The sequence below is a fragment of the Amblyomma maculatum genome, chromosome 5, assembly GCF_055883805.1.
Source record: "Amblyomma maculatum isolate TAMU_Amacu chromosome 5, ASM5588380v1, whole genome shotgun sequence".
Lineage (NCBI taxonomy): Eukaryota > Metazoa > Arthropoda > Arachnida > Ixodida > Ixodidae > Amblyomma > Amblyomma maculatum.
This window is the reverse complement of record NC_139348.1, coordinates 72,304,140-72,330,632: the sequence shown is the minus strand read 5'-3', so window position 1 is coordinate 72,330,632 and position 26,493 is coordinate 72,304,140. Positions and strand designations below refer to the sequence as shown.

Genomic DNA, 26,493 nt, shown 5'->3' with positions numbered 1-26,493 from the left:
GCCGACACTCGGAGCGATCATGGACCTACAAAAGCTGCAGAAACCGGACCTGTTGCTATTGTGTGAGGAATTGGGAATTGATACAAGTGGTTTGGCACGAAAACCTTTGATTATAAAGGCAATCACTGATCTGGGAACCGATGATGAGGAGCTCAGTGAAGCATGGAACCTCATCGGGCAAAAAAAGGAACAGCTCGGACAGCAGAAAGAGAGGGAAAAAGAGGAAAGGGAGCGCGAACGTCAGAGGGAAAAAGAGGAAAGGGAGCGTGAACTTGAGAGGGAAAAAGAGGAAAGGGAGCACGAACGTGAGAAGCTTGAGAGAGAAGCAAAAAAGCGGGAGCTAGAAATTGAGCTCCGGAAATTAGAAGTAGAGTTGAGCAAGAGGTCGGGCAATTGTCCCCAGCTAGCGGTACCTCTTCTCAACAAGGAGGCAGATTTCAAGATGTCAAAGTACATGCAGCCATATGTGATATCAGGGGATATCGGTCTGTATCTGGGTAACTTTGAGCGAACTTGCGAAGAACTGTCCTTCCAGCGAGACACGTGGTCTCAGAGATTATTGACGGTTCTGCCCTGCGAGGCAGCGGAGGTTGTCGCGCGGCTAAACAAGGAGGACGCGGACAACTACGAGAAGGTCAAAGCTTGCCTTCTGATTTTCGGAGACAGAGATGTGCAGGCCTTAACACGTTCAAAGGCGCGAGAACTAGCTACACTGCTCATTTCAGAAAAATCAACAGCGGAGGAAACGGCAGTTAAAACAGTGGTAAATGCGGAAAATAGCGGGCCAGAAAACTTTGAGAGCGAGGCATCTCAGATAAGTCAACATGAAAGTGAGCTTGATAAGACACGGAATGAGGACGTTCTTGAAAGTAACCTCTTGCCGCCAGTGTCTAGTAATCTCACGAGACTTTTAAGTGGAACCCGAGAGGACTTAGCTATGGAGCAAGCCAATGATCCCAAGAATAAGCTCGAAGTACAGTGGGAAGGACCTGCTAAAGTCGTTGCAGAGCTTTCTGACACTAACTACGCAGTGAAAATCCCCGATAGGCGTAAAGCAGTGCGCATTTACCATTGCAATCTTATGAAGCCTTATGTGCAGAAGGAAGCCGTGGTAAATCTAACGTTAAACCTTCCCGAGGAGATGGGGGATAACTTGATTTGCCTCAGCGGAAAAGGAAGCAACGCTCAGGAGCTTCACAAAAAGACGGAGCAGAGAGGAGAACTAAAGAAATCCCAGCTGTCCGATCTGGGCGAGCTAATAACAGAGTTTGAGGCCTGCTTCGTGGACAGGCCAGGCAGGACTGATTTGACTGAGCACGATATTGAGCTGACTTCAGACGTGCCAGTGCGATCAAGGTGCTACCGATTTTCTCCAAGGCAAAGAGAAATTCTGGATAGGGAAGTAACTCGCATGCTGGAATTGGGAGTAATAAAACCCTCGGAAAGCGATTATGCTTCGCCTATGATCTTAGTAGAAGCTCCAGGTAAAGACCCTAGGCCTGTGGTAGACTACCGAAAGCTAAATTCTCTCACCAGGGATCAAGTGTATCCTATTCCGAATATTGAGGAGAGAGTAGAACAGGTCAGTAGAGCGGCATATGTGACTACGCTGGACCTTACTCGAGGATACTGGCAAGTACCGCTCACTGAACGCGCCAGCAGATACGCGGCTTTCGTCACTCCGACGGGCAGCTACCAGCCAACAATGATGAGTTTCGGGCTCAAAAATGCTCCATTTTGTTTTTCCCGACTCATGGATAGGGTTTTAAAGGGGTGTGAAACATTCGCAGTGCCTTATTTAGATGACATTGCGGTTTTTTCCGACTCATGGGCGGACCATATGATACATCTAAGAGCTGTACTGAGCCTTTTGCGTCAAGCTGGACTAACCGTAAAGGCCGAGAAATGTTGCCTGGCAAGGGCGACCGTGGACTACTTGGGTCACAATGTAGGTCAAGGTTTCAGGAAACCCAGCGAGATTAAGATTTCTGCGGTAGCAGACTATCCGCGGCCGAGCACGAAGACGGAAATTCGAGCATTCCTAGGTCTGACTGGGTACTACAATCACTACATCCCTAACTATTCAGCTTTGGCCAGCCCTCTGACCGACGCTCTCCGCAAGACAGAACCGACAAATGTAGTCTGGGACGAACAAAAGGAAGCCTCCTTCGTAAACCTGAAGGCTGTGCTGATTAGCCGTCCGGTATTGCGAGCTCCAGACTATGGCCGAGAATTCACGGTCCAGTGTGATGCCAGTGATCGAGGGTTAGGTGCTGTTCTCTGCCAGAGAGATGACGACGGTAATGAGCACCCCGTGCTCTACTTGAGCAGAAAACTGAGTACTAGAGAGAGGGCTTATTGCGCGTCAGAGAAAGAATGCGCTTGCATTGTATGGGCCATTCAAAAATTGCAGTGCTATCTTGGAGGGGCCAAATTCACCGTAGAGACGGACCATTGTCCCCTGGCTTGGCTGCAAACTGCGACATCGAAGAACAGTCGCCTTCTTAGGTGGAGCTTGATTTTACAGCAGTACAATTTTGAAATAAGATACAAAAAGGGGAAGTTAAATGGGGAATGCGGACGCGCTTAGCCGCTCTTTCTAAGCGGTCCGAGATGTTCCTCACCATGTATCCAAATTGATAATCAGGTTTTTTTTTTTTTTTCGTGCGCTTGTATATGTGTGGCTATGTAAAGCAGCACGTTTGGTTTTCTAGGAATACGTGGGTCCTGAACGTCTTGAGAGTGGGCTTTTCTCGAACAACAATGGCAGTTTTCTTTTAACCTGGTCTCTTCAGACGGGAGCCGAGTGCTTGCTTCGACATGTGGTTGAGTTTCAGACAGCTCGAGCAATTTGGCCTACAACAATCAAGACAACGCGACAAGCAACAGCGAGCTTCAAGCGTTCACGTGCAGGCCATTAAGTCGTCTCTTCATGCAGCAGCTGGGACTGCTGCCCTCCGAGACTCTTCTGGCGGGGGAGGAGGCTGTTACGACCAAGCATCCGCATTTGCGCGCTCTATTGTTCGCCTGTGGGCATGGATAAGTGCTGTGAATATGTGGTGATGGTCCAATGGCTCTAAGTGAGCCTGTTTCCAGGAATCCTGTTTTGTAAGCCTGTTTTGCTTTGTGGACACTCTGCAAATGCCAAATTGACCCTGCCAAGAGAACGTCTGGAAAAACACAAAGAAACGTCCCCCTGCGGGAAATGCAGGAAGTGCTTTCTTTCTTTTGTTCACCCTTCCAGTCGATAAGCCCTATCGTCCAGTGAGGAATGCCTACTTTCCAAAGGAGACGACAGAGTGACATGTCCGCTGACGTGCAGGACAAGAAAGGAGCATGACGCATACAGCCATTAAGTGATTTCCCAGGAATGCAGGAAAGATTTGCAATTTTCGAAAACGGACAATGCTGGGAGCGGATGCGGCGCCACGTGCACTCGGGTTTCTGAGAAGGTAAAACCACTTGTCAGAACCAGCCTGTGGTTTCTTTGCTGAAGAATAGAAATGTACCTCCTCTCCTCGCCGTTCCCAAGCTTTTCCCGCCAACAAGTGATCACGCCCAACGAATGAATGCCGGACCAGTCAGTGCTTCAGACTATCAGTGCAGTGATGTGTTCGATTGGATGCCGATACCTGAGGGGCGTGCCCTGGATTTGGTTGGTCAGCATCTTCAGAGAGGGGCTGGACATAGGGGGTTTTAAGGACGCTGCAGAGCACGAAATGTCGCTCTGGGCCCTGGGTAAACGGCTCATCCAGTCGCTTCTCGCTATGAACTCTTAACGCTTGTCATTTTGCTGATGTACCCTTCATTTTCTTGTAAATAATCTTGTAAATAAGTTTTCCCAAAGTGCCATTAAACCTGCTTGTACATATTTCACCAACTTCGAAGATTCAATCCTACTTCAACCCCGAGTCTCTGCACGCTACCAAGTGAAGGCCGGGTCGACATAGCCCCAGCGTCACGACACAGTGCGTGCTCTTTGCCGTTTTTTGTGCGCCAGCGGACTTGATTCGCACTTGTAAAACAAGCTACTGCGTCTGTATATGTATTTCATATGCCTTCTCCCACATCGCCACCCATCATGACCTTCTTTCTTCTCTCCTTCCCCTTCCCCAGTGCAGAGTAGCAGGCCAACCTCTCTGCCTTTTCCTTTCAATAAATACATCTATCTGTGTAACTGTTGGTGACTTTCCTCTTGGTCGATACCGGTAAGCTCCTAGTCATAATCTTTTCCTTACTTGTCAAATGTGCTCCATCCCAATTATATTTTCCTGGTTAAGTTCCCTGTCATGATATGAATCTGTGGTTACTACCTGTTCTAAGTAGATATATTTGCCTACTCCTTCAAGTACTTCGCTACCTATTGTTAAGTGCTGTTCTCTCCCGAGGCTGTTGAAATTACCTTAGTCTTCTGCAGATTGATTTTCAAACCCTCTCTGCTATTCTTGTCTAGGCCATCAATCATTCTTTGCAGTTCATCCCCTGAGTAACTCAGCAAGGCAATGTCATCACCGAATAAACTTCAATCAGCAATTAACTTTGATTAAATTTCCTCCCCTCACTCAGACTGCGACCTTTAAACCCACAACAGGAATGAAGAAAAGTGAACTCGCAAGACAAACACTCCGTCTCATTCGCGCGCTCAGACAACTCCAGTGGCTGACCGGTTGAGAGCACATAATCACGTTACGGTTCGTCGGGATTTTATTGGTTATCGCCCGCTTTATGTGATAGCGGCAATGGGGCGAAGACGTCCACTGGAAGCTCGCGGATCCCACTTTGAGAACCGCTGATATGGGGGATATAGGAACTGCGAACCGTATAAAACTCGGCAGCGAGTTTGGTCGAGGAGGCTCATTCTTGTACTTTCGTCGTCTGCAGCCCACCTTCACCGATCTCCTTCACTTAGCAAAAGTCCTGTCCTGGCTGGAAAAGGCGCCATCTTGGCCGAAAATGTGTCGAGCAGCACCCGAGCTCCACATCTATATAGCAATGCTCTTTTGAGATTTTGATTCTATTCAAATTTAACGGTAATTATCTTTCTTCTTTATTCACATTACTTGGGAGGAGAATTAGCCGTTTTTTTTCGCAGATTACCATCGATTAAGTACTTCAGCGTTATCCCCGCAAAACAGAAAGAAAGACGAGCAAGAAAGTAGTAGTAGTAGTAGTAGTAGTAGTTAGAAATATTTATTCGAGGAAGAGGGGTTAGGAGGTGAGGGTGGGCAAGAAAAAAGGATCGATAATATGCGGAGAGATAAAGCAGACCCCCGAGTTCCAAAGACGTTCGAAAGGGAAACAAGCGTTTCTTCTTTCGACGGATCCTCAGGGTAACGAAGCGACTGTATTTTTTTACAAAAAGACAACAACAAAAAAAAAAAAAGCTCACTGTTGTCGCACGTGTCTGAAATATTAACCGCAGCAGTGTTCCAACTCTTGCGAAATGCAGCCTCCGCGGCGAGATTGGATATACCGCCCCATTCTGCTCATTTAGCCGCTAAGATGTGCCGCTACTGGGAAAGGCAGTTACAGATAAGTGCTTTGGACTTTTACGCGATGGCTGCGTGGTGACAGTAAAAATAAGCAGTGATGCATTTTCTTTTCTTTTTTTATCACAGAGGTCCTCTTATTCCCGCGGTTTGAATGCGTGAATTACGAGAGTGTTGTGTTCTCTGATCGGTATTCCGGTGCGCCGTTTCGTGAAATCCTGCATGACGTCCTTGGTGAATGACCGCAGCTCCGCCCTTTCGTCATCGTTCAGCAGCGGGTAGACTGGGTTCAAGATGCAGTAGAAGTCTGTAATGAGATGACGCAAGAGCATGTAGACTACTTTTCTGGGTGCCGTAGGCAGGCTTTTTAAAAAAGAGATGTCTGCAGACACCATTTCTTTTTTTTATTTTTTTTTTGCCGCAATATTGGAGTAACTATACTCATTATGGAAATGCGACGCTTTCAAAAGGGTGGATAGTACGTGCGTTAATCGAAGCTAAGTTAGCGCCCGTACCGTCCTCTTTGTGTCTTCAAAGCGCTGCGTTTCCATAATGACGAATCCACTCTTCCGAGCATGTACCATGATCAAGTAACTAGTGCGTTTACTGAAACTTTAGACTGAAACATACGTTGTTCGCCTTTAAAACGTAATTTGGAAGGTTGGGAAAAATGGGAACCATTTGCGATTACTTTTTTTTTTTTCGATACACTATACGCTCAAACAAAAAATACTCTCAGTCACGAGTACATTATATTTGAAGAATTTTTTTTTTTAGAATGATATAGCTTCTCAACTTACAAGAGCGGCTTTGGGCATTTCATTTCGCTTATTGGTATTTTATTTGACAATGACATATTTGTCACTTATTGACATTTATTTGACTTCGCCGAAGTTGTTCTATTGTTAGTTTAATTTTCGTTCCGTGCATCCAATGGAAGTACAGGAGACCTAATGCCTGCACTTAACGAAATAAAAGCAATCCACAGAAAGATTCTATTTATGTTTATTTACCCCTACTGCGGCCCTTATTGGGCTAAATTAGGAATGTGCACTAACGGCATAAATAGTATGAAACGCAAGTCACCTAGAAGGCAGCAGTTAAGAAAAAAAAAAAAACTAGCAAATGCCACACACATGCGCAGCATCGAACACGCACACAGAGATACAGTGCACTAATTGGCTTTGGGGCAGTCAAAAAATTGTTTCAGTGGAAGCTCTCAGGTGCTGCCAGGAAGCCAGTTCCAATATGCTATTGTTAGAGGATAAAAAAAAAAAAGCTGTTTGAATTAGCCCATGCGTATTGTACAATATTTATTGGATTGTATACTTTTTTGGTGAGGTTGGCTGGTTGGTCGAACGTTAAGTAAGTTAGTGAAAAAACAGAGCAACAACAACGAGACACACGAGAGACTCGTGTCTCGTTGTTGTTGCTCTGTTTTTTCACTAATGGATAACCAACACGCCCAAGCAGCCGTTGTTAAGTAAGTGTTTTGCGAGAAACAATATTCAGAATTATTATAGCATTTTAAGAACTCTAAAGCATCAGTGCGCCGATGGGTTGGGAGAAGGGTTATAATTATTGATAAAAGTGCGGAAGAAAGAAAAGGTTAGTCATATCGCTTAGAGATGAAAGGAACTGTTTTGCCTCTACACGGCGAGTTTCCTGATTTCGGTTGCAGGGTTCAAACTTGTGGGATTCGGGCTTGCTGCGGCTGCCCTTTGCGCGGCAGCCGCCCGCTTCCCAGTTGTTCTCCTCGTTCCCTTTCTCCCGCCTGAGGCGGCGGAGAGGGGCTCGGACGACTTGTCACTGTCGTTCGGGCCACAGCTCCGCCCTGGCGTCCCAGTGGCTGTTCTCATTGGCGCCTTTTGGCGGGAACACGGCACCGCTTCGACAGCCGCGCTCGCGCGACTGTCCGAGCGGAGCTCAGAGAGAGACCCCTCCGAGACATCGCAAGGTGCGTACGCAACTGTTCTTGTCTGCCGGCCTTTGTCCGCGCAGACCAGTGTGTACTCGAGTTCGTCTGCTCCGGGTCTTACCTGAGAGCGAAGCTCGAGCCTGTCAATCGTGATCCAACGATCCGCGACAGGCGTACCTTGCGGTGGTTGCCCACTCTCTCTCAAAGAAACCCTTTGGTCACTGCGAGAGAGAGATCACAGCACGCCCTTGCGTGCTTGCGGCGCGCACTTAGTGTCACTGCGTGCGTGCAGGGGAGCCTTGCTCCTCGCGCGCTCCCGGGACACGGTGACTATGTGTGTGTATGTGCGTTTTGTATATATGTGTATGTGTGTGCGTGTATGTGTGTGTGTGTGCCGCTGGAGGATGGCGTTTCAATTAACGTCTCCTTTGTGAATTTGGAGGCTTGTGTCCTTGCAGCGAAGTGCTCTCCTCCCGGTGGAGGTTGAGTGCGCGCTGCGGTGTTTCAGTGTGCGCGTGGTGACGGCTGATCGGGGCTTCGGCTCGCGCGACGCTCGAACCCGCGATGGTTGGTGGCCTATGCCCAAGTAGAAACCACAAACCCTAGACCTCGAACGCAAATTCAAGAAGGGGGCAGACTACAGATTTATAGTACATAAAAAGCTTAGTTTCCATCGGGGCCTGAGACAAGGTACGACGTAGATACCTTGGCTTTTTGTTTTGTGTGTGTGTGTGTGTGGGGGGGGGGGGGGGTTAGGGGGCGTTGCCACGGATTGATTGTCAATAAATTCAGACCATGAAATGCTATTCGTAATACATAGTTACTCCAAGATATACTTGAAATTAGAAACTCTATTTGGTATAATGACCCGTTCAATCAGTAATCGAAGATTGAAGGATATGTTTTGTTAATAAAACGGAGGACAACAGTTTTCTGGGAGTTTAACTCATGTTCGAATTTTAGCGCCAAGCACAAAACTTTGAAAACGAGTCAGTATAGGGCCTAATTGGGGTCCTGATGGCTGTTAATGGGACAATACAAGACACAATAACCGGCATAGAGGCGGCTCTGTGATATGATCTCGCACGGATGGTCGTTTACGTAAAGTAAAAAGAATCGGGACTCCAATAGCAGAGACTTGGGCAACTCCTGAAGTTACATCGATGGCAGATGATTCTTTCCACTGAAATTTCTATTCTTTTTTACTAACATGCCCCGCCCGCATTTAATCCGAGGAGTGTTTTATCATCCTCCCGATGCTGATTCAAGTATTGTCACGTTTCCACCATGACTCTTAATTTGCGCTCTAACACAATATCTTCCTAATACACCAATCGTTGTGTTTGGTGATTTTAACTTTCCAATTATATTGGGGTTACATGGCAGTAAAATTTTGAAAATAATGCAGAAAGCAAATTTTTCAACAGGTGTCTCACGTTTGGCTTATCGCAGGTAATCTCCTCCTCCTTAACCCCCCCCCCCCCCCCCCCCCCCGGCGCAATAGTGTTCCAGCCTGCTCCACACTAGACGCCCTGATAACCTTTCTGAACTAACTTTTTTTCTGCCTTAGTGATCTGCTGTAATTCACCCTACTCATTATCAACAAAATATATATCATATAGAAAAGCAAAAGGGAAATCACTTTTTATGATGGAGATGATTATTCCGCGCTTAATTAAAACCTTACTTAGTACCGTTTTTCACTGATACTTGTCCTTGTCTTTAAGATGAAGATAATTGACCGATATTTAAATCCAAAATGAAGCTGCTAATAAAAGGCATATTCACAGCATTACCATACCAGCATTACTAGGTCGAAGGCGCCCGTTCGGTTATTTATTTATTTATGTACTTATTAAATAAATAAATAACCGAACGGGCGCCTTCGACCTAGTGTGATAACACACTATAGCGCCTCAATAATAAGTAAAAAATGCCTTATCGATTCACATAGTAAACTAACCTGTAACAAAAATACTGCTGCATTCACAAAATGTCTCAAGCTGCCAAAACTAAGCGACATCCATTCTTTTCAATCTCACTTCCTGATTTGTTGAGAATGTCTAAGGCCGGCAGGGGGCAGTCGTCAACTCTTTCCTGCGCTACAGGAGCAGTCCAGCGCCCCAATATGGCAGCGCCCTTCCCCCCTTTGTAAAATCGTATATACTACAACGATACCAACAGGCCCAGTCACCTGGCTGGTTGGTTACACAGGGGGAACATAGTGATACATAACTGGTCACATGGCCGTGTATCTAAGGCCTTCATGTTACCGGAAACGTTGCCGGATGTTGATTACGCTAAAAGTTCGACGTGGAGAGGGAGAGCACCATGTAAAGACAGCAGAGGGGAATACTTGCCAAGAGCGGTATCCTTGTCCAGTCCCAAGTCCCCAGTGAGGCGGAAGACTTCGCAAGCCAGAGGCAGCAGGTTTGTCGCTCGCACAACGTTCACCAGATGAGCGCGCAACGAGCCGATGTCGTGCATGTCTCTTGTCTCCGGAAGAACGCGCAGGAGGACCTGTTGAGTAAATTTAAGCAGTGCGCGCTTAAACAGTGCAAGTGCGCACTACAAATGTTGTGCACGGTGTACTCGCGACAACTTTCAGTGGCTATGCAGCCATGGCTAGGGAGGCGGGGCATTCATCTTGGTGCTGCGACACCAAGTAGATGTGGCATGTCTGACCTTAGTTACGGTTTCGGTTTCCGCTCAGCCGTTGCTTGAAACAATAGCTTTCGAGCTGTCTACGGCACAGAATTGTGTTTATTTACAAGATTTAAGTCCTAAATGAACGTAAACTCGTGGGAATTGAACATCCCATACCACGCACGTCGTCGAAACAAGTGCATTGCGAAAGTGTTCAGAAACCAGCGGGTAGACGCAGCAGATGCAGCCCGCGTACGCTTCACAGGATTCTCGACAGATGGCGCAGCCATCGACATTTACACGCTCTGTTGTACTGATGTTTTAATTATCTGCACTAACGTCGTACTGGCTTGTGTTGTCGTATAAGCTTGATGCAATAATGACGTGAATAATTCTGCGATTGCATAATATTCCAAAGCCCGATCCGCGAAATTACTGAAGGGACTATTTTTTGCTGCGTAGTGAAGCGGTGCGTTTCGGCTCTGTAGCTTTGGCTGCGTAGCCACAGAAAGTTGTCTGTGAATATGTGCATTGCGCGTCACTGAAGTTTGAGTCGCACCCGGGCCGACGTGGGACACGCACCTCCTTGCCACCGACTTGAGTCGAGCACACATCGTGACTTTAGCCATTTTGTGCGAGAAAAGCTACCCGAAATTAAGATGAGAGCCAAAACTTGCACCGCAGAATGATCCTCACCAATTAGCTAACACTCAAGCGCGAAGCCATGGCTACGAAGGATAGCGTTCGTTTGTCATCCTTTTAACCATTTTTTTTAACGCGGTAGCGTTAAGGAGCTCGTGTCGCAGAAAAGCCGGTGTCGTCGGCGTCGTTAGCAGTGAGCGATAAATCCCGGCATGCACTTCATAAATAAACACAGAAGAACCCCTCCTCGCAATGTGCGGCGCTGCCCCGACACGTGGCGCGCCACTCGCCCCTGACGTTTCGCCGTGCACTCTCACAGGTTGTAGAATCAAGCGTCTTTCCTTTCTTTAGATCACTATCTTCGCTCACCCGCTTCTCCCCTTCGGGCCGCGCGGGTACCGGTGCGAGGATGCCCCAATACCCTTGCGTTTAACAAGTTCTTTCGACGAGGTGCAATAACGCTATCGTGTTCCACTCTTCAAGGCGAAGCTTAAGCGTCCTCCAATTTTTTTTTTTTTTTTTTTTGTAGCATTATGGCTCTGCTAGAATTGACGGTAATAAGTGACTAGAAAGGCAAGAGCGGGATTAGCCGTGTTTGATACTGAAGAAATCGCACTTTATGGTAGAGAATAACGTGAAAACAGACAGACGAAGCGCGTACTTTCAACTGATTTATTTCGAAGGAATTGGCACTTTTTTATAGAGAAAAGAATAACATGAAAAATGAAGTAAAGAACAGATAAAACTATCACTTTGCATGCCAAAAACTACCATCACTTTCCTATCTATAACCTGGCCAATGACCCCATGCAACCATTCTTTTCACAAACTTCGAGGTCTACTGACGATGCGCTGACGCAATTTTGTGTTCTAGCACTCCTGATTTTGAAGGCTTAGATAATATTTTTTTTTCTTTTTTATTTCGGTGGTGTCATCAGTTGAGGACTGAATGCTTTTTCGGGTTTCGTTATTTGCCGCTTGTCCTCGTCGTTTCTGTTCATATTCGTGTTCTCTTGGCGCTATTTCTTCATCGTGATTGTTCGGTAGTGCGCTCTTCTCGTCTCTGTCCCTCATCTATCGGTGTGAACGTCTGCGAGATAACTTTTTTTAAACCTCCACAGGTCACTTTATTGTTGCAATCACCCATTCTAAAGTTTCACGCCACAAATGCCGATCGGCCTTTTATACACATTCTTTTTGTATCGCGAATCACTACCGCTCGGAGGTATATACTCACCCTTGCACAATGCACATGTACATACAAAGAACTCTTGTACAGCAACGCTTTCACGTCGTAACGCCCCGATCTCACTTGTCGACAATGCTGGAGCGGTGTTGTGCGGATCAGAAAGAGCAAAATTCTAAAGCAGGCGGGCACTTCAGTGACAATGCCTTCGCTCGAGCGCAGACGAATCGGCATATGATAACAGGACAAGTCCAAACGTCCTGCGCCAAGTGGAATATCGGCGATAAGTGTTCACATCATACGCTCGACAGTCACATTTTGCTAGTACCTGTCTGCGCTGTGCGAAATAAATTTCACTGACCTGCATTTTTGGGCATTTTTATTCCCACCTTTTTGTAACGTCCAGCGGCAGTTCGAACAAACAAGTGTGTGAATTAAACAATAAGTCTAAGAATCTGACACTCATCGGCCGGCCGGAATAAACTATCCGTAAATAAATACACTGCTATGCGATCTCTCCCTCGCCTTACCTTTTTTATTGTGTAAGCAATACTACGCTCATCGCGTAAACCTGGCCGGTAGCCACGCCGCGTCGCAGAAGAAGAAGAAGAAGAAGAAGAAGAAGAAGAAGAAGAAGAAGAAGAAGAAGAAGAAGAAGAAGAAGAAGAAGAAGAAGAAGAAGAAGAAGAACAAGAAGAACAAGAAGAACAAGAAGATTGAACTAAAGCTAAACCCCAGCAAATTTTTTTTCTTGCGGTAGCTTGACGGTACTCAGTGAAAGTTGCTTACAGCCTTTTGCATGCAGCTGCCTTCATTTCTTGATACTCGGCCTTATCACCGTCTCTCTATTCTTTGAACACCATCTCTTCTATAAACCAGGCACGCCTGGTTGTGTGGCCCGTTTCTTCACATTTCTCCTGACCCTATTTTATTCTTTAATCCAGCAACGATTTCCAGGGCAGTCGCTCAAAAGAGACAGCTAGCCTGCGCTCTCCTCTCCCCATCCTCCCCGAAGTCGTTGCGAAGTGTTCGGTGCAGCGATTCCCATAATTTCACTTTTTTTCATACTGCTCATTTGGAAACCATATGTTACGTTAGGAGAATTTAAAGCTGCGCTAGTTGATTGTTCACGTGGCCATTCAACTTTGTGCGTTTACAAAAACTTGGGCAACTAACAAGAAACGACATGAAACACAGGTAAACTATCAACTAAACTTTAATTGTTGTGCAAGCTTTGGACGTAAAAAAAAGCATAATTCCCAAAAATCACTCACTGTCTACAATTGTTCTATTATATCCCCCGATACTACGGGTTTCCTTTGTCCCGGCAGATCATTTTCGCTTTTATTTAACTGATCATTCATGCTTGTCTATGCTGCTGAAAAAGTGCTGAAAAGATTAGTCCGAACAAGTGAGCAAAAAAAAAAAGCGAAAGAAAGAAAAAAGGGGGGCCTGTAGTACGCCCGCACATTCATGCAACAAAGTGGAGAAGGTAAGCTGAAAGTCATGCAGTGCAAGCAGTCTTTTCCGCACCAAGAAAGTTAAAAGCAATGTGCGCGAAAGTAGATGACGAGCACAGGCCCACTTTAGAGGTGTCTTGTGGCGTTAGGCACATAATATTATTCGTCGAAGGCTACGAAGCAATAGTTTAACATGCCACTCTCGTGTGATCAGGCGTACATGGGGCAGACGGGCCGATGTCTTTACAAAAGGCTGAGAGAACATAAGCGCCACTGCGGCCTAATAAATGCACCTGTAAATCGCATGTGATAGATGCAAGGACTGCACGCCCCATTTCCATCAAATTGCAGTTCTGCTAAAATCCAAGGAGAGGCTAACCAGGGAGCTGTGGAAGGCCTTACTATAGTGCCTAGAATATACTGTATATTCTAGGCACTATAACCTTACAGTGTGGAATTTGGAATGGAAGGGCCAGGCTTGAAGACCTAACAGTGACGGTTTCCAGACAAGAAGAGGAATTTTCGGAAAAGTAAAAGTGATAAATTATGTGTCGCGACAAAAGAAACCCGCAGCGCTGGTAGATATGATTGCAGGATTACTGACTGTGATTGAGTTTTGAGGAATTGTCTTTTTTTCTTCTTCTGACGTCTAACGTTTATAGAAATATGTATACCGCAATAAAATTTCAGATGATAGTTTGCGCACCTGTGCATCGTGTCATTTCCTGCTAGTTATTCAAGCTTTTTCAAGAACGCAAAGATGAATGACCATATGTTACATATGGAGATTATACGGATGACACATATAAAAGCAATTTAATTCAGACTTCACACGATATCATGAGCATCATGTGCAAACAATGTGAATACTATACTAACGTGATGGGAAACCTTAACAGAAACTAATGGAAAGCGTGTATTCACAATATATATGTTCGTATTCGTATAATAATCACTGTACGCTCGCCATTGATGCCGGACATAGTGGTTCAAGCCTCCTATTGGCTCTGACAGGCCCGATTTTGTATGTTTGTGAATGTGTTGTGTCAATTTAAACTATTATTATTATTATTATTATTATTATTATTATTATTATTATTATTATTATTATTATTATTATTATTATTATTATTATTATTATTATTATTATAATTATTATTATTATTAGTATTATTATTATTATTATTATTATAAAACAATATTAGTAGAACCGATTCCATTCCCAACAAAAATCACAGCACAAAATTTCTTGTCCCGTAAACATTTGGGGAATAGTTCGTAACCTTCCAGTAACAAAACGAAGTCATGCACTACCGGTCAGAATTCCACAAGTAGGGACCCATAACAGTAAAATAAAACCAGTCTGTCGTTTCAATAGACGATTCGTCAATGGAGCAGGAAAATACGCTGTTACGAGAGGACGAAAAATATTTTTCACATTTACGATCTCGTGTTTATCGACTGTGTGTTAGCTGCTCTTTGATCACGTTCCCCCTTTGTGCAGAAACTCACGTCCGAGTACTTGCTCCATCGGGCCGAGTTCAGCATGGCGGTGAAGACGTCGAACACGCCCAGGTTGTTGGAGAAGGCGAGGAAGCACTCTCCCCCAGGAGCGGTGAGGGCCTCGATGTTCCGCAGGGCGTGCCGGTGGTCGGCGATCCAGTGCAGGGCCAGGAAGGAGTAGACCCTCTGGAAGCGGCCTTCGGTTTGCACGAACTCGGCCACGTCTTGGTCGGCGAGCATGTCGAGTTCGCGGTACTGGATCTTCGGATGCGAGCGGTTCTCGCGGGCAAACTTGAGCATCGACGGCGAGTTGTCGACGGCCACGAGCTTTTCACACCAGGGGGGCAGTCGAGGAATCAGGTGCTTCAGTGTGAAGCTGCGTGGGAGGCAGGTTTTAAATCAAAACGTGTCTCACGCGTATAAAAACTGTCTATAAACTACAAATGAAAACCGCTCACAGGACGAAACACAGGAAAGAAGTAGTACGTATACACTAATGCCTTACGCATCATTACAAATGATAAAATAGGGACCCAAAAATTAGATGTCCGCTCCAAATCGTCTGCATGACGTCTGCTCGCAATAGTAATAATCAATCAATGATTCAATCAATCAATCAATCAATCAATCAATCAATCAATCAATCAATCAATCAATCAATCAATCAACGTTTATTTTTAAAGTGCGCAGGAACAACTCCATGGTGTTGGTGCTGTAGCAAAAGGAAGAATAAAAATACACATGCAAGAAGATTTACACACACAAATACAAAAGAAGGAACATATAACACATTATATGGAACTTACATAAATTAAGTGACGAATGAGAACAAATAGGAAGATGTTATATTGAAATCTTTATTCCGGCCGTCTCACTCGCCACCATTTGTATGGTACCATCGAGTGTTGACAACGCCATAACGATGTTCAAGTAATGCACAAGGCTAGCAATATGGTTTGATATTAAACAGCATAAAGTTTTTAACAGTCATGTAAAAAAAGGCTCATTTCCAGCTGGTATATGAAACCGTGTACCCAAATGTTCCAGCTGAAAACCACGCTTTTCTAGCTAGAAAAAAAAATCAATTCCAGCCGGAATGACATCCAATTTCAGCTGGATTATGAAACCGGTTATCATGTCCAGCTAGAATAATCCGGTTTTCAGCCGGAAAATATACACTTTCAGCCAAGGTCCAGCTGGAAAACGCAAATCCAGCGGGAAATTCAACTGGAAACTTGCTTTTCCAGCTGGAATGGGTTGACTTGAACTTGAACTTGGAATGGATTCGCCTGAGGAAAGCCTACCAAGTGTTCACTTTCATCTGGGATATATATATGCTCTGTACGAGGAAAAGGACGCTGCAGCGCCCTGTCGACTGGCTCCTCGTAACAAGGTGCTACTGTCATTGGCTCGCGCGATTATGAAGTAATGGAAAGATAGAGGATATCGTACTATATTGTGGCAATAGAGGTGATTCAGCGAAAGTGCGTTCGCTTTATCATAACACCGTTCTATTGATTCTCCTACCAGTCACATAATACAGCACACAGTCACTGAAATCGCGAGGAACGTTCAAAGATTAAACTTCGCTACTTACTCGAAAATAGCTGACTTTCAATGTGCCCCAATTCATTTATTAAGCACAACACTGCAAGACTAACAATAAGACATCGCCACGCAGAATTACTAACATCGTACAGTGCTAGAAGCAATGCTTTCAAGTACTCATTTTTTCCATGCACAATAAATGACTGGAACGAACTGTCTCCTGACGTATTAAAAAAAAAACTCAAAATATTGCTTATTGGTAGTTGCTGAATTATTTTCTTTTGTTGTTGCTTGTTATGCGCATGTAATTGTATTCATTTTTCTGCTATGTCACTGCTTGTATACCTTTATGCATTTTCTTCTCCTGCTAAGGTCTATTTCAGTGTCTGCAATATACTCTAAATAAATAAGTAATAAACGCGCACCCACCGCCGCATGTGCAGAAGTGACGACCACGCATGTGAGGAAAAAACAAGCAGATAGATCCGTCCTTAGTAGAGCGGTAAGCTGGGCTAGTTGGTTAACGTTCATCGTTTCCACAAAGGAAAGTACTGCCTAATGGCCATGGCGTCAATTGCGGGCTGCATTAAAAACTCGTAAGTTTCTCTGTTTACCTCAGGCATGGTAAAGTTACACACACAAAAAAAAAGAACACTCAAGAGAGGGCATGCTAGTCTCTTACCCTGTCCTGCGTGTGTTCTTTCGGCGAAAGCTTACGAAGCCTCGCTAATTTCTACGCTACCATGATGAACGGCGTGATGTTAAGGCACGCTCACACTAGCGGGAAAACGCGCAACGCTGGAAGTTCTCCGCGCGCCGCTTCCCGCAGAAACCGTTTTTTTTTTTTTTTTTTTTTTTTTCCCCGCAGGCTGACTTGTTTGACGTTCCGCGGAGCGATGGGGTCAGGAGCTATTTTTCCCGTCCCGCAGAACGGAGTAGCTAATCGGAGCGGAGCGCAGACCGTGACGTCAGTCCAAGTTCAAAGGGAGGGTCTCGACGGAGGCAGCCAAAATTTTAGAGAAAAGAAAACTTGAAAGAAAGATTCGAATTATTTGGACCCCCGCGCACGAGTCCGTCCCCGGCAACGAGGCGGCGCACGAGCTAGCCCGAGCTCTCTACTTCCGGGCAGCCGTAGAGCCGCCTGATTGCGATGGGATGGACGAGAGGCTGCAAACTTATAAGGAAATTTTAGAACACTACAGACTTAGCAGAAGGTCCCTGCCACCACCGGACCGAACGCTAACTAACAAGGAGGCCGTCGCTTGGCGGCGCCTGCAAGCTGGGAATTTCCCAAGTCCCGTCTGGCTTTTCCACACGCAAGTGGAGGAAAAGGCGGACGATAGATGCGAAACCTGCGGAGAAAGGGGTACTCTTGATCACATAATCTGGCAATGCCTTGATTCCCCTGGCGCCAAGGAAAACATAAACAGTAGAGAAGCCTGGGAACTGCTACTGCGGAGCGAGTCCCCCGCCAACCAGCAGCAAGCTGTCCGCCTGGCGGCTGAAGCCGCGAAGAAACACTGTCACTTCGCCTGTCTTTAGTCGCGGAGGCCCCGGCCTCCGTCCCATAGGCCTGCGTGCCGGGGGCGGGGAGTAGGGGGCCTCCTACATCGGTGGAAAAATAAAGTTCGTAACAACAACAACAACATGACTCCCGGCGGCGGCTGCGCGGGCGATGGGAGCATCGCTGGTGTCGCTTGAGTAACCCGCTCACTTGTGCACGAGAAAAGCGCGCGCTTTCCCTTCGCTCTTGTCACGTGACTACTCTTTCTCGCTCCGCTCGCCTTCGCCTCCTCTACATTCCACGACAAACGCAGCGGGAAAACGGGCGTAGTGTGAGCGTCCTTCCGAGGAGCTGCGACGCTGCGGCGCCATGAACGTTGCGCCGCTGCGGGAAGTTTCCCGCTAGTGTGAGCCTGGCTTGAGTCAATCGCTGCGGAAATAATGCCGCTTCTAGCGGGTGACCTCAGTAAGGCTCATCAGGATAGCAGTACTTCAGTGCTTGGTTTCAACTGCGCAACTGTAATACTTTCAGCCGCAATATAACTAAAAGTTAAAATTAGGTCCGCGTTCGGCCGTGTGGTGCTGTCTTATCTTCTTGTATTGTTTGCGGGGATGAAGTAAAAAAGACCTAAGTGATGCCATCATCTATCTGCATGCTTCTAAATGATTTGGAGAAATGTAAAATGGCCTGATAAAAGAAGAGCGCCCTCTTATTATACGCGGAGAAAAGCGCTTAAAATGTATAGTGAACACGTCTCGGTACCTGCCGCTACCGCATCCAACATCGATGAACTGGCGCCGGTGCCTGGCGCCACTTTCCTCTTCCGCCGGTTCACCGAGGAAGGCTGACTGGAAGGAGTCCAAGAGGGCTGCAATGGCGGGGGCGACCGGAGCTACAGCGGCATCGTACAGCTCCACACACTTTGCTACGCCGTAGGTGTCGCTGCGGTACCCATTAACCGCGGCGCCTTTCTCACACTTGGAGGAGCTCATCCTGGCGAGAGGGGAGAAAAATTGAGCCAGTATTTACCGTTTTAACAGTGTGAATATCAGCGAGACATAAAGAGAAGTATCTGACATCCTTCACGTGATATGAAATTGCAAAGATTGATTACAGAAATAAATGACAAGCGGAAATGGCGAAAGCCACTTTACAGGACTGTTTTCGTTAAATGCATCGTCATTTTCATCCCTAAAGTCCTCATAATCATCACTAGTGCTAGTATGATCATTAACAACTAAATGCACCGTCACTGTCATCGCTACCACATTTTCACCTTCATTTATCTGCTTGTAGCTTACGGGGGTCTCGGTTCTGGCAATCTTGAAGTCACAGGTAGCGTAAGAGAGTTCTAGCACAGCTTTCGCCCTCACTCTTGATCACGTTCTACGTGACGCTGGCGGTAATACAGGACGTTCCACGTCCACCGCTATAGTTGAGGATGGCGCTTGTGAACACTCTCAAGGTTCGTATACAGACAACATTAATACCCAAGAAAGTAGCAGGTGGGACAGCGGCCGGTGTAACTAAGTTGGAAGAGCACGGGATGCGATATTCGGAGGTCGTGGGTTCGGTTCCCACCATCGGCACGTTGTTATTCCTTCTGCTTTCTGTTTAATTATCTTTCCCCTAAGCAGATTGAAGTACTAATTTATGTGATTAGCAAAGTAGAAATTAAAAAAAAGAGATAAAGTACAATCCCCAAAGCTTTCCTTGGCCTCGCTGACTATTGGCTCCTTTCCTGCGTGTATTTTAACGAGCACCCTCATTTCCCCTTCATTTATCTGCCTATATATATATATATACTGCAAGCGCGGTGCTGCATGGACTTTCACCTCTTCCACCTGTTATATGTATACCCCTCACCGTCATCATTCACCGGCGTTCTGAAGATCGCGCGTATAGCTCCGGTATGGCCTAGAATAAATATACGTTTGTTTGAGCTGTGGCTACCAAGTGGCGGAGGGGCTCTGGGTATCCCAAGCAAAGCATCTCGCTTTGAACCCATGTACTTCCACCTTGGATGTTCATTCCGGCCTTCGCTTGCCCTCACAGCCCTCCTGAATGGACGAGGGCAACTGAACCCGCGCACCTCCGGCACCAACCACCAGAGCGATCACCAGCTCTTTGCCGGCCTTCGCGGCGACAATGGCTACAAAAAACTGACTTGACAATTACACCAAAGTCAGTGGGTTCAACCGCCGGAATGACTCCCACAAGCTACTCAACGTCGTGCTCTACTTGACCGGTGTCGCGGGAACGTGGTCTCCCAATCACGAGGAACATACCCCCGACTGGCCAAAATTTTCGGAACGCCGTCTGGTCGTTCTGAGCTGGCTAAGAGGAAGCTCGCCGCCCCTCTGTAGCAGCCTGGTGAGTACTACACATCGTATATCGAGGACGTTTTAGCCATTCGCCGCCGAGTCGACGGAGTTCGTCATATTGTTAAGGGCGTCGAAACCGTCGCTTTCAACACCTTGCTGGCTCAGGACTCCCTCCACTGTGTCAGGCGTTACCACATACTTGCCAACGCCTGGACGAACTTCAGTCGTGCCGCCTCCAGCAAGGCACCGTTAATTACTGCGTCTTCGTTTATGGTAACCTGCGCTCAATTATCCGTGGTATTTAACGAGACCAGCTCTTCAGTTAAGCAAGCTTAGTTTCTAAAAGCCCAAACCACCAACTACACCAGATTTGATCAGCGTAGTCAGGGATGAACTGGCCGCTTTCGCTTGCGCCGTGGCACCAGCAATATTTACTACCACCTGCCGCTCTCCCACCTACGCTGAAATTGCTTTGCAGCCACCTGCCCCATCAGTCCATTCCCTTTGTCCTGGTCCTGTATGTGGTCATGTGGCTGCCGGCCGTCACCCCAAACTCTCAACCGCCAAGTTATCGGCCAGCCTGGCTACTTTCCCGCCTAGTATAGGCGCCAGCAAAACGAACAGCCTGGTTATTCTCCATTCGAGAGTGTCCGCCTGCGCCAGCCTGACGCTTCTACGATGCCGCACTCATCGACGCCGGGTTCAAAAGATGTTTCCCGGCCCTCTCGTTGTACCCGACACTGCTCCCCTTCGCCTTTCCGTCGCCCTCTCTCTTAATCCTTTGCTTTTACCCTGAAAATTTAACAGAAGCAGTTTTGGAGGGAAAGCTGATCACACACTTACTGTGCAATTCCTCCAGACCGCCCGTCTAAATTGCTCACAATACGTATCGAAAGAGCACACGATAAAGTCCTTATCGACACAGGTGCCGTTTAGTCCGTCTTTCATCGCGACTCGTATTATCGTCTCCTAAAAGTACCCCTCTTCGTTGAGATGCGGCAATGCAGAGTGGCGTTCTCATCGACGTCCAGAACCATCATATTGAGTTTGTAGTGATCCCGTTGAGTTCAAGAACTGATATTGGGCTGGGACTTATCTTCGTCGTCTGCCCTCATATCCAGCTGCGACCTCCTCATTCAGATTGTGACACTGAGCTCGAATCCGATTCTTCCTCCTCCGCCATGCGTGTGCTTGCTGCCCTTCACTGCGTTTTGAGCCCTGGACGCGTACGCAGCTCATCGTTCTCTCTATATATTACACACTTGACGGCGATGACAGTACCGCGGGGGCCTCCGCCGTCATAGCACTCGTCATCTATCTCTCCTGTTTCAACCATGGTTGCACGGTTGTCGCAGCACTAAACACTCCTACCCCGCCGTTATTATTACCAAAATGAGCGAAGGTTGGTATTCTTCTTGAAGGAGACCTTGTTCCCCTCACCACGTTTTCCTGTGGCTCACCACTATCTGATACTCTCTCTCTCCGAAGTCTTCCTGTGCACTCGCCACAACCATCAGCACTAACCTAACTTTTGAACAGTCGGCGGCCTTGCTCGAAATCCTGTTGAAGCACAAAGACTCTTTTGACGTATGTACAGCCGTCCAAATCTTTAACTCGCGTGCGCCGCCTTTTCTGTGCTCCTGCGCCTTGGTGCGGATAAAACTTACCCGAAGGTCGAGATTACACACGGGCTTTTGTGAGCCCTTGCTTATACTTGGATTTTTCGCAAGTCAGCTCCTCTGTAATGCATGGGGGAGGCGTCACACACACCTGTTAATGACTTGGGCGGCTGTATCTCAGATTTAGGCCAAGGATATGTCATCTCCCACAGCATAGAGACTGAGAGCTCAACCATCGTTCGTCGACGACCATATCGCATTTCTTCTTCAAAACGCTATATCATTGAGGACCACGTTGCCGACAGTCCCTCGAGAAACATCATCCGGCCACCAAGCAGCTCCAGGTCCTCTCCAGTTGTTCTCGTCAGGAAAAATGATGGTTCTGTGCGTTTCTGCGTGGATTACTGGGCCCTTAACAAGATAACTCGTAAAGATGTTTACCCGCAGCCTCGTATCGACGACGCTTTGGACTGCCTCTAAGAAGCAGAGTATTTCCATTTTCTCTTTTCTTCCTCACATTTTTCTCGCCTCACTTATTTTACTGAAAAATCGCAAACATGCTCCAGGAGCAACGCGCTGCAAAAAAGTCCATTTTCATCATAAATTCTGCCCCGAAGAATTAAGCTGTTGTCACTAAGACCTTGTTTTAATTATAAAGACTATGTTTCGAACTTCAAGCAAGACTGGGGCTATAGACCGTCATGTGTTTTCTCCACAACGCATCAAATTAGGACAAATTTCGAAAATAGAAAAAAAAAAAAAAACCAGAGACAACTTTGATTCCAACTTAAAAAAAAAATCTTCGATTTTCTTTAAAATCACCTTGAAAATCGCTCGATACCTCAGAATCATTAGGGACTAAATAGGTGCTGCATTATATTGATTAAAATTATAAAAATTAATCTAAAAATGATAGCTTGTACTGAAAATTGTCAATACATTCTGGCACCATCCAACATGTTATTGCCATTGGAACTTTTTGTCGGGCGACGCTGATAGCGTTGTGAAATGCCGCCCAAAAGGTCACTGGACCATATTCATTCATTCATTCATTCATTGATTCATTCATTCATTTTACCCTCAGGGCCCTAGGGCATTACAGAGGGGAGTGGGGATACATAAACGCGCAAAATACACAGCAATGGCAAAGAAAACAAAATACACGTGCATAGACATAGCCGCCAATAAAGAAGACAATATGTTCAAAATGCAGCGAGTATACAATGCAACCGATTTTTAGGGAGTAAAAGGCAAATATTCACCATAGTTAGAAGAATAAAAACACTCAAAGGGAAACAATAGTTTTGCGAAATGCGTTATAATTCGACATACTAACACTATTATGGGGAAGGTGATTCCAGCTGACACAAGTTCTGGGTATACGAATGAATCATGAAAACATCTTGTGAGACAAAGGGGGATCCAAACTTTGTGGCCGTGATCAATGCGTATCGATATGTAAGATGGTGTTGTTAGCAATCTGTCTTTGAGATAGTTTTGATAAATTTTATGAAAAAGGCATAATGACTCTATTGAGATAGAATTCGTGGAAGGGACAAACTTGATTTCATGGAAGTTAACACTACTTGTTCTGTTATAGTTAGAAAGTATGAAACGACAGACACAGTTCTGCACAACCTCCCAGAAATAAGTGAATCAGTGCCGGGGCTCCTAACAGACGAATAATATTCTAATTTTGAACGTACCAGTGTTTTATAAAGCAATAATTTTAAGGAATTCGATGAACGAGTGAAATTTCTGCGAAGATACCCAATCATGCGGTTGGCGTTATTTATGATTTAGTCAACGTGAGCTTTCCAGGGCAGGTTAGAAGTAAACAACAATATGTTTATAAGATAGCACAGTGTCAAGAGAAGCATTGTTAATGTGATCTTGAAATACAAAATTGAGAAGGAAGAAAAGACACCACACCGAATTCCGCGAGTCTTTACACAACGTCTTAATCGCAAAGATACCCTAGTCCTCGACATAGCCTACGAAAATTGTCGAATTTCTGAAATTGAATAGCTCTATTATATTGTGACCGCACCATATGGCGCATGGACGTGGAAGTACGATGTCGAGAAAATAGTGCCAGAGTCCAAAAATTCCAAGGTCAAGGAGAGGTCAGCCAAGATATAATTTATATCACCAAAAGATATCAATAACTGATACAGATATCAATGCCAGTAACGCTAATTACTGTTGGTAATAACCATAATTATAATTACCAGTGAACACTAACTGTCATTTAGAATTATTATTAAGTATTACGGAATAAAATTGCTAATTACTACATGTTACTATTGATTACCGATACAAATCAACAATGAATAACGTTATTTGGCAATACTAATAAACATTCTTTAACACTAAGAAGCAACACTAATTAACAATAATGACGTTGCTGGAATTCACAACAAAATGCTCAAGAAAGCCTTTTAAGTCTCCAAAGTAATGTTTGTTGCGCCTCTATTTAAAACCTAACCTAACCTAACCTTAATACGCTTGATCAACATGAACATAACTACCCGCTGCAGGACAAATGCCATTCTCACATCCCTCCAGCTTTCTCTTCTCCGCGCTTGTTGCGGCACTTAACCTAACCTAGCCGAGCTAATCCTTTATTTCACTGCCATGATCTCGCAAAGTTAACCGTTAATGCCTCTCATTAATGTGTAATCAAATTTTAAACCTAATGTAGCCATGCGTGCGGTGAGATTTACGCGAGTAATTATTAACTCCCGGTTAAAAACTAACCTAAATCAAACTTACGATGAACTGTTAAACTCTCTTGGAAGATATATAGGCCTCAGTGCAGTGATTGTTTGCCCTGCCACACCCCGGACACTCGGAGTACGTGCCGCAAACCGAGGAGCCTATACCTAGCCAGAGGCTGCTTGATACATTAGGCATCACACAATTCGCAAAAAAAAAAAAAAAAAAAAAAGCATTTCTCACGTGACTGCGGTGTGTATGTAGACGTCTCTGAAGCTGGCTGAGCTATGGTGGTGTTCGGCCGAGTAATGAGGGCTGTCGTTTCGGCGACGTAGGTGCTATTCTGCGCCCCTTGGGAAGTGCGGTGCTAATGTAAGCAGTTGTTCTCTCTTTTATCGCGCTGTGATGTCACCCGAGAGCTCTATTGTCACGTACTGCTCAACCATATCTGCATCAGGCGTGTGTCCCAGTTTGGATGCCACGCTTCTCCTGTCGACGTGGAGTACACTCGTCCTCCCTCTACAGCTATCTGTCATGTCGAGGTGCCTTCGCTTTCCTGGCGACATCTGCTGTCATTCTCCAGCACGAGGCAACTCCTTGCCCACTCATTTCATGGTCGGTACACCTTCATCGCTCCGACTTCTTGCTGAGCCAGCGCACCGGACGCTTACGCTATCTCTCTCTGTCTCTATCTCTTTGTAGAGCTCCCACGAGTTCGAGGGGTGTTGCCGACAGATAATCCCAATCTTATCTCAGTTCTACGACTGTGCATATCCATCGCAGGTATTACGTTTTTCCCAAAATCAGTGGCTTCCTAACAAAAAGAAAACAAGTCGTAAATGTTAGATATGTTATCTGTTCTCCGGTGGGATCCGGCCGCTTTTATCACTCCGCACTACACCTGAAGTCTTGCGTGTGTTTTAACAATCAACGCACGAAGCCGTCTCGACCAGGCAGCTGCTCCGTTTTCATTTTTCTGTGCTGTCTGCCGCTATGCTGAAGATAAAAGCTGCCCAGTGCAAACTTAGGACGCCAACTCGCGACTGATTTTGTATTTCAAAACAACGCACAATGTTTGCCCCGTGAGTTGTGTTTCTTATCGCATCTGATTGTGTTTGTTGCGCCACAGTTCTGGGTACTTTGCCCCCTTATACCCGCCAAATCATCAACTAAGCCTATGGCATCAACCGGCTGTCTTTCTGAAGCAATTTTTACGGTTGTATCACAGCTGCAATCACATGATCTTGCTCCTAACTATTGTTCTTGCCAGTTAAGTGGGCGTGGGGTATCAAACGTAGCCACAGGGCATGCGGCACAGTTCTTGGATAAATTAGATATTTTTCTGTTCCTTACCGAAATCTTGAGTACCATTAGTAGTTCATTTAAACATGTGTCTGTTAGGCTGATATAAACTTTTCCGAAGGTCATGGGGATTTCATATATTGTCCATCACTAGATGGATGGTTTCAAACAAGGTGGCGTTACGCTTCATGCAATTTGACGCACTATTTCCCCCCAAATATGACCCAGAGGCACAGTGCGACCAACTTGCCTAGGGAAAATAAACACTACCGGTACACAGAAGCGACTGGTTGCATTCGTCAAGCTGTGGCCCGATCAATAAACCGCCGGTCTAGCTTCTTCACTGCCAGCTTACTTTGGTGTTCTAGCCTTCAAACTGCAGGAGCTTCCCCAGCAGCTGTATCCGAGCCGCGAAGGACGCGACAACAGCACGATAGCCAGAACAGGAAGAACCCAGGTTTATTCGGAAGCGTTAGTTTTATAGCTGGCCAAGTGATAATGGGCCGACCTCAGCGAGCATGTCTGGAACAGGCGCACTTTATGCACGCGCCTGATACAGCAGCCACCACGACCGAAATAGGAAAACAACCTTTCAGCAACCTAACAACTTTATTGGCGACGCTCCCATATGCAG

At 45.9% G+C, this 26,493-nt stretch overlaps 1 protein-coding gene across 1 annotated transcript; it reads right to left on the bottom strand.

Annotated features, from left to right (window-relative positions):
• Positions 1-5,154: 5,154 nt before the first annotated feature.
• LOC146188493 (juvenile hormone acid O-methyltransferase-like) lies at positions 5,155-25,051 on the bottom strand. Its single transcript, XM_084603796.1, has 5 exons — positions 24,801-25,051; positions 18,659-18,889; positions 14,854-15,220; positions 9,768-9,927; positions 5,155-5,796 (listed from the first exon to the last, which is right to left on the bottom strand). The coding sequence occupies exons 2-5, from the start codon at positions 18,886-18,888 to the stop codon at positions 5,627-5,629; spliced, it is 927 nt and encodes a 308-aa protein (XP_084459922.1). The 5' UTR covers position 18,889; positions 24,801-25,051; the 3' UTR covers positions 5,155-5,626.
• Positions 25,052-26,493: the final 1,442 nt, after the last annotated feature.